We start from the raw sequence: 7993 nt of genomic DNA, 5'->3' as shown, positions 1-7993 counted from the left end.
CGTGCTCCGGGGAAGGGGGGGGGGGAGGGGGGCGAAGCCAGGGGCGGACGGCGGCAAAGAGCGCCCAGGCCCGGGATCGCAAGCCACCCAGCGCGCTGAGGGGATGTCACACACTAACATGCATGGATCGTGCGGCTGCCGCTTGCGTCTCCACCGACCCCCGCCTGCCGCCCCCGTGCCGGGGCCGCCCAGGACGGTGGTCCCCCCGGGCAAGGGGGTGCCCTTTGTCCGGGCGCCGATGTTCCCGGCGGCCGGGGACGCGGCCGGCCTGAGTCCCGATGTCGCCGAGGCCCTGCGCGACTATGGCATGGCCTTGCACGATGAGGGCATGCTCCTGCTGGCCATCGGCCCGGCCCTGGCCGAGGAAGATCTCCCGGCCGAGGCCACCAACCAGCCGCCACGCGTGGCGGCCACCGGCATGGCCTACAACGTGCCCGGATCTCCGCCCGGCCCCCATGGCGAGGGCGCCTTTGCCGGCCGGCATCGGCACTACCCCCGCCAGCAGCAGCAGCAGCAGCAGCACCACCACCAGCACCACCACCACCACCACCGACACCGGCCGGGCGGCCTGAGCGAGGACCCCTCCTTCGGGGGGGCTGTCCCGCCTCCGGAGACGGTTATCCTGATTGACACGCGATCCTTGGAGTCGGTGGCCCGCGTGCCGGTGCGCCAGGGTGCGTAGTGGCGCGGCCACCCGGGCGACGAGCTCCCTGTGAAGAGCCACGAAGCGGGGCGCCGGGGCGGAGGGGAGCACGGGCGGAGGGGAGCATGGGCGGGGCCATGTCGCGCGGGCCGGGCTCCGCCGGCCGCTCCCTCCCGCTCGGCCTCTCGGTAGAGGCCTCGCACACATGGCGGTCACTGACACTTTCCGTGCATTTTGGATGCCCGGTCCTCGGCGCCGGCTCGCCCCTCCGGCGGGCAGTCTCCCCATCCGGGGAGATCACCGTCCAGGAGGTGTCCATCACTTGTCACTTCCTGCAGGAGACCTGCGTCGTGTCGGTGTACGTCCGAAAGGCCCCCGGGGCCGCTTGTCCCGCGCCCTTGCCTTTGCCCGCTTGGACCGGGCCCCGGGCCCCGGGCCCGGGCAGGGACATATCGTGTACTCCCCACGGCTTGTCCGCGCGCTGACACCATCCCCCGCTTATCGCGTGAACCTGCCGGCAGGCTGCCCGTGCCGCGGGAGCCAGCCCCGCAGACCCCCTCGCCGCTGGCCCCTGCCACGCAGGCCGGCCTGGTCCAGAGCCCGGCCAGCTTCGACGCGCTGGAAATCCCGCCCGACAATGGCCCCATTCGACCGCTCGGCCCGAGCCAGTGCCCGATCGGAGCGCTGGACCACATTTGGACCGGGCCCCCGCTGGCCGCGCAATTCATCGTGCGTCGGGGCCGCCCCGCTGTCGGCAACCCGCCGCCTGGGCCGCTTCTTGGATGTCGCGCGCCCTGCTGCTGCCCGCCCTCCGGCCCCGCCCCGCCTCGTGCTGACAGGCACTCTCTCTCTCTCTCACACACACACACACACACACACACGGGGACCTTACGGCCAGCCCGAGCGCTCGATCAATGTCGACCTCCATCTGGCGGGCATCGGCCTGTCGCTGGTGTCCATGCGCCCGGCTTCGGCCAAGTCGCTGGCCGGGCGGGCCTTCGGCTCGCGCGAGGTCGACCCGCGCGACGTGACCCTGACCGATGCCCTGGCCGCCCACACCGAGACCCCGGACGCCGAGGACCTGTGGCCGGGCGGCCTGGCGGGCGTCGGGCCCGGCGGGCCGAATGCCGGCCTACCGGCCCCCTCGCCGGGCGGCCTGGCCGGCGGGCCCGTTGATCCGGCCACACTGCCAGCCCGGCGCCCGGCCCAATGGCGTGCCCTCGACCTGGCCAGCCGGCTGCCGGCCCCGGTACCGGCCGAGCGCCTGTATGCCACGCTCAAGGGCCTGGCCATGCAGGCGGTCTTGTCCTGTGGCTCGCTCAGCCTGGATGTAAGCTTCGACGAGTGCGTAACCGGGTGGCGCCCTTGGGCGCCTGCTTGTTTTACCTCGCCTCTGCCCCATCGCTCGGCTGCCCCTCCTACCCCCCCCCCGCCCTGCTCAGCTTGTGGGCCCTTTCGGCCTGGCCTCTGCCGCATGCATATACCCGACTCGTGCTCACCTCCTTCCTCCGCGCCGCACCGCCGACAGCGCCCAAGTCGATGACCAGGCCACCGATCCCCTGTACCCGGTGGTGCTGGCCCGAGAGACCTCGGAGCGCGGGGCCACCGCCGCCGGCCGCACGGCAGCACGCCCTGGCGAGGCGCCGGATCACGGCCCACCGAACGGGCCGCGCATTCGCGAGCTGGATGACGGCCCGGCCGGCGACATCCACGAGGAGCACCTGCACTTCACCGAGACGCCGGTCGCCGGGCAGCCGGCGGCCACCGGGCACCAGCCCCCGGCGGCGGCGGCGGCGGCGGCGGCGGCGGCCACGCCCGCGGCTCCCCGCCGCCGGGCCCCCAAGCCCATCTTCAACCTGGCCATCCGGGCCGTGGTCCCGATCAACCCGATGGACCGGCCGGAGCTGGTGTGGCGCACGCTCCTAGACTCCGGGCAGCTGGTCACCGAGCCGCTGGGCGGACACGGGCCCGAGACCGGGCCCGACCCATCGACCGCCGGGCCGGGGCTCCTGGCCGAGATCCTCAGCCAGGCTTCCCGCCCGGTGGGCCGGTATTATGCGGTCATCGATGTGGGCCCGCGCCCCGGGGCGACGGGCTCCCTGGCGGGGGGCCATGCGCAGGCCGGCCCCCGGCCGCCGTCCACGCCCGACGCCCGGGCTGCCGGCAGCCTGCCCGTGCAGGAGCCCGCCGAGCCGGGCGGCCCGGCCGAGCGGCCGACCTTCCCCCTGGCCCCCGGCGGCACGCCCCTGCCGGGGCAGCAGCTGGTGGACCTGGTGGACCGGCTGTCGCCGAAGGTCTGGTCGCTGACCTCCTCCCGGGGCTTGGTCCTGTCGCTGGTCCGCATCAAGCTGGCGCCCTTGCGCTTGCGCCTGTCCGAGGGGTTCATCGTGCGCATTGGCAGCTTCGTGCAGGACTCCGTGCCGCCGGCCACCAGCCGACTGGCCCCCTCGGGCCCGGTGGCCGGGCTTGTGGCCGGCCGCCCCGCGCGGCCCAAGCCCCCCCCCGGCGCGGCCCCGGTGCGCGTCGGCATGATCGACCTGGCCGTGGCCCGGTGCATCCAGGGCCCGCTGCCCCGGCCGGCGGGCCAGGCCCCAGGCGACCCGCTGGCCCGCGAGGCGCGCACATGGCCCGGCGGCCCGGCCATCGCCACGCCGCTCGGCAACCCGCCGGACCTCGGGGCGCGATATCCCCTCCACATGCTGGATGCCAGCCGGCCGCTGCCCCCGCCGCCGGCCGACGCGCGGTCGCTCTTCTCCGGCGTCATTCACATCAAAGTGCTGGAGATCGGCCAGCTGTCCATCCTGCTGACCCTTGTCCGGGCGCAAAACCAAGACGAGCGATACACCGCCCTTTCCTCCTCCACGGCGGGGCCCTCGTCGGCGGGGGCCGTGTCGGCCGCCTCCAGGGCCGACGGCCTGGCCGAGGCAGGCGACGAGGGGCTTGGCCCCCGCCGCGGCCGCACCCTCGGCGCCGAGGGCACCGCCGCCGCCGCCGCCGCCGCCGCCGCCACCACCTACGAGCAAGCCGCCGCCCATGATGCCGCCAATCTGCTCTCCTGGACCGAGGAGGCCGGCGGGGCCGGGCGCCCGCCCCTCCGGTCGTCCACCGCCACCCTGCTCAACATCGCCGCCGCCACCATGGGCCAGGTGGAAGATGCACGCATCCGCCTTCGGCCCCTGCGCGCCACCGACATCGAGGCCATCCAGGGCGTGGCCAGCCTGTCGGACACCGTGTGGCTGCACTACCGCGGCCAGCTCATCCGCCAGGTGTGTCCCTCCTCCCGTCTCTGACGCGCCTTTAGCCAATTGCCGCCCGCCCGCCCATCAGCGCGGATCTGGCTCCCATGCCACCGACGTCGCGGCATGCAGTGCGCCCCTCTGACCTTCGCCTTGCCCTCTCCGCGGCCCGGCCGCTGGTCGTTCCGTCTCCCGGGCCCGTTCGGCGCGCGCGCCCTGCCCGGGGGGACCCCTGCCGGCGACCACCCCGTGGCCACAGTTCTACGCGGTCCTCGGCGCGGTGGACGTCCTCGGCAACCCGATATCCACCATTCGCAACATCAACACCGGCGTGCAGGACATCTTCATCACGCCCTTCCGCGGGGCCCGGGCCGATGGGATCAGCCGCACGGCCACCCCGCTCACGGGAGCCGCGCGCATTTGCGTCGCCGGCATCGACGCTGTCAGCCGCGTGGCCCAGAGCGTCAGCCGTGGCTTGACCGAGGCCACCCTGGACCCGCGCTTCCAGGCCAAGCGGACCGGTACGCATACGCACACATACACACACACACATTCATAGACATACATACATACATGCAAATGCACATGCATCTGCGCAACCACCGGCACCACCAGTGCACGAGGCGAGTCCCCTGGCGGGGGCTTTCTTGCCTCCCTCCGCCCCCTCGCCCTGTGGCTAACTCGACGTCGATCGTACCCCTGGGCGGCAGTGCTCCGCCGCGAAGCGCGAAGCTGCAACTTCCGCCGCGGGGTCGCCCTGGCTGCCTACTCCGTGCTGTCGGGCGTATCCAGCGGCGTGAGCGGCGTCGTCGAGCAGGTACGCATCCGGACAGCACCCCTCCCCAAGCACTCCTCGATCGGTGCTTGTGCTCCGGCACCTGGGCCCGCTGCTGCCTGGAGGGGGATCCCGAGGCCGATCGCCTAGTGCCGCACTAACCCACCCACACGCACACCCACCCCATTGGCGTGGCGGCGCGCCATGCACAGCCGCGCAAGTCCGTCCGCGCGGCCGGCAAGAGTGGGCTCATCACCGGCACGACCAAGGGCGTTGTCGGCCTGTTTGTCAAGCCGGTTGTCGGGCTGGTTGACGGTGCAGTGACCGGTACGCCGCCTCGAGGTCTTTTTGTGTGGCGCTCAAGGCCCGGCACGCGTCCCGGCCTGATGGCGGGGCCGTGTGCCCCCCGAGCGCGCCTGCCAAAAAAAAAAAACACCACCACCCCGCCCCTACCACCCGGAGCCCAGGACTGACCCGGCCGGCACCGCCCGAACGCCCCCCCCCCCCCAGTGGCCCAGGGCCTAAAGCACCGCCTCGAGGGCAGCCTCAGTGTGCAGAGCGTGCGCCAGCGCCCGCCGCGCGCACTCCCCGCCTCCACGGCCGCCACCTTCAACACCACGATTTCCCTGCTCCAGCACCACCGGGCAGCCCTCGGCGACGCGACGCTGGCTGCGACGGCCGCCGCCGCAGCGGCCGCCGCCGCCGGCGGCAACATGCAACAGCTACTCGCCCAGACCGACCTGCCGGTGGACCTGCTTTCGGAGTTCCTGGTCCGGGAGGACCCCCCCGGCGCCGGGCTCCCCCGGAACAGCTCCCTCGACCGGTGGTGGGTGAATGAACTGCTGGCGGCCCTGCAAGCCGGCACCCCCGGCCGGACCGACAGCAGCCCCAGCACGGGGATCCTATCGACGGGGTCTTCCTCGCGATCGCCCTCGGGCCGGCTGCCGGCCGGGCCCGGCATGGCCACCGGCCCGTCGGCCAGTCGCAGCAGCTTGGCCGACCCGCTGGCCATGGAAATCCGCGAGCAGGAGCTCTTCATCCGCCTGATGGAGGCCATCGACGCCAAGGCCCTCATCCACCGGATCCCCTCGCTGGCATCGCAGCCGCAACAGATCGCCGCATATAACCTCCACCGGGCCCGGGCTCTGGCCATCATGGCTCGACATGTCACCGGGAATGGCGCCCTCCGGAGCTGGCGCTATCTGGCCCATGGCCGGCTGCGCGCCTCGCGGCCCCTGGCCGAGTCGATCGAACCCTCGCGCCAGCCGCCGCTGCTCCTGGCCGCAGCCCGATCATCGGCACCCAGCACGGCCGCCACACCCGCCGGACAGACCGGGCCCCCGGTGGCCGAGCCGCCCGGCGGCGTCCACCACCCAGCCGACGCCCCCGCCCCGGCGGACCACCCGCCCACCGGGGGGGGACCACTTGATGAGGTCCTCCTCATCACCGATCGCGGCTTGATCCTGGTCCGCGGGGCCGACCTCGAAAGTGACAACCTGGCAACCGGGTCCACCTCCTGGACCGGGTCCGATCGCGAGCGCCTTGTCTGGGTCCTGCCGTGGGAGTGCGTCGAGCGGGTGCGCTACAGTGGCGGCCGGTTTGTCGACATCCTGGCCCTCGGCGACCCGAGCCTCTTCTACGTCTTCCCGGCCGTGTGTACGCACCACAGCCAGAAGATGCCGGACGCCGGTGGCCCCGGCAACCGGCACCCAGGCTCCTACGGCACCAGCAAAAGTCCAACCGCGGCCCCGGCCATCGATCCTACTCCCCGGCCCTGGCGCCAGTCCATTCCACGCCCGACGGAGCCGGCCGCCCCCCCGGCCGCGAGTTGTCCCCCGGACGCCGCCGCCGCCGGCGACCCCCCGGCGGTGGCACTGTCCCCGGGGCCGGGGGCCGGGCCGATGGCACCCCCCCGGCCCGTGGGCCGGGCCGCCGGCGCCTCGACCCTGTGGCCGGTGGCCGTCGACCGGTCGTATCGGTATGCGGCGGCGCCGGCCGCACCGGCAGCCACCGGCCCCGGCTCCGGCCGCAACCGGGCCACCGGTCGCCGACACCACAGCCCCCCGGCCACGTCACACCGCCGGGCCCAGGCCGGCCCCCCGGCCCCGGGGCCCGGCCAGATGGTGGTCATCCTGGCCACCGAGGCGCCGACCCTGGCCACCGGTCTCCCGGAGGGGGGCCTCCTGGAACAGACCGACGCATGCCGCGTCGCGTGCGGGCACTTCACCATCCCGAGGCCCGAGGGGGCTGCGATGCCCGGGCCCCCCCCGGCCAAGGGGCCCCCCGGGCCGACCTTCGGCCCGCCCCCCCCGGCCGCCGACCCCGACCGGCACTTCTGCCTGGAGAGCTTCACGCGCTTTGCCCCGGCCGGCTTGCTGGCCGATCCGCACCTGGAGTATGACCCGGACATGCCGCGCTTCCTGGCCCGGCTCAAGCGCCCGGAACAACGCGACGTCCGCATCTCCCGGCGCCTGGTCTGCCAGAGCGCCCGACATGCCGGGCGTCTGTACGAGCAGTGCCTCGCGGCCCTCGGGGCCTGGGTCATCGACTCGAGCAGCATCTAGCCCAGGCCGGGGGCGCGGAGCCAGGAACACGCCCACCGGGAGGTGGTGGTGGCGGTGCAAACCACCCCCAGCACGCGGGACCGCCATACGACCACCTGCCCCCCCCCCCCCCCCCCCCCCCCCCCCCCCCCCGCCCCCCCCCCCCCCCCCCCCCCCCCCCCCCCCCCCCCCCCCCCCCCCCCCCCCCCACCCCCCCCCCCCCCCCCCCCCCCCCCCCCGGCGAGGACCCGACGGGATGGCCACACGATCCGACAATACACGCGCACTCTTCCAAAGGCCCAAGGTGAAGGAGGACAAAAGAACGCCACGAGGAGAGGCCCCTCCCCGAGGGGAGGGCGGAGCTCGGCCGGGCCGGGCTTACTATGTTGATGAGCACAAAGAGGCGCGGGTGTATTGCCAGCTGACGAGGAGGCAGGGCGACCGCGCGAGACCCCAGGCAGACAGGGCGAGCGCCGGGCGAGAGAGCGAACGCCACCTTAGAAGGTGGGCTCCGGCAGGTCGTAATAGTCGTGGTGGCTGCCGGACTCGAACTTGCTGTCGCGCAGGAGAACCAGCAGCTTGTCGGCCGAGGCCTCGGCCGACAGGAGAGCGCCCTGGCAAGGCACAGCCATGTCAGCATCCCAGACCAGCGGCAAAGGGCAGGCAGCATAGGGGGGGGGGGGGCGCACGGAGGCTTTGGGGGTAGTTGTCGAAGGTCTGGCGCATCTCCTCGGCACCGAGCTCGGTGCGGACGGTGGCCTGCATCGGGGTGTCCAGCGGCCCGGGGGCGTAGTTC

General features: G+C 73.8%; 2 protein-coding genes across 2 annotated transcripts in view; one reads left to right on the top strand and one right to left on the bottom strand.

Annotated features, from left to right (window-relative positions):
- Positions 1-7218, top strand: part of H696_00570 (hypothetical protein) — a gene marked incomplete at both ends in the record, with an annotated part of 19806 nt that extends 12588 nt beyond the window's left edge. The window contains 9 exons of the mRNA XM_009494446.1: positions 193-674; positions 923-1001; positions 1165-1372; positions 1542-1987; positions 2172-3909; positions 4139-4400; positions 4590-4696; positions 4867-4981; positions 5165-7218. Coding sequence (XP_009492721.1) covers positions 193-674; positions 923-1001; positions 1165-1372; positions 1542-1987; positions 2172-3909; positions 4139-4400; positions 4590-4696; positions 4867-4981; positions 5165-7218 — 5491 coding nt within the window. The remainder of the gene's footprint in view (positions 1-192; positions 675-922; positions 1002-1164; positions 1373-1541; positions 1988-2171; positions 3910-4138; positions 4401-4589; positions 4697-4866; positions 4982-5164) is intronic.
- A 476-nt stretch (positions 7219-7694) lies between these two features.
- The window catches only part of H696_00569 (hypothetical protein), a gene marked incomplete at both ends in the record, with an annotated part of 1214 nt that continues 915 nt past the window's right edge, over positions 7695-7993 (bottom strand). The window contains one exon of the mRNA XM_009494445.1: positions 7695-7811. Within this exon, the coding sequence (XP_009492720.1) occupies positions 7695-7811 (117 nt within the window). The remainder of the gene's footprint in view (positions 7812-7993) is intronic.

Source organism: Fonticula alba, assembly GCF_000388065.1.
Source record: "Fonticula alba strain ATCC 38817 unplaced genomic scaffold supercont2.1, whole genome shotgun sequence".
NCBI lineage: Eukaryota > Rotosphaerida > Fonticulaceae > Fonticula > Fonticula alba.
This window is presented reverse-complemented; position numbering and strand designations above follow the sequence as displayed.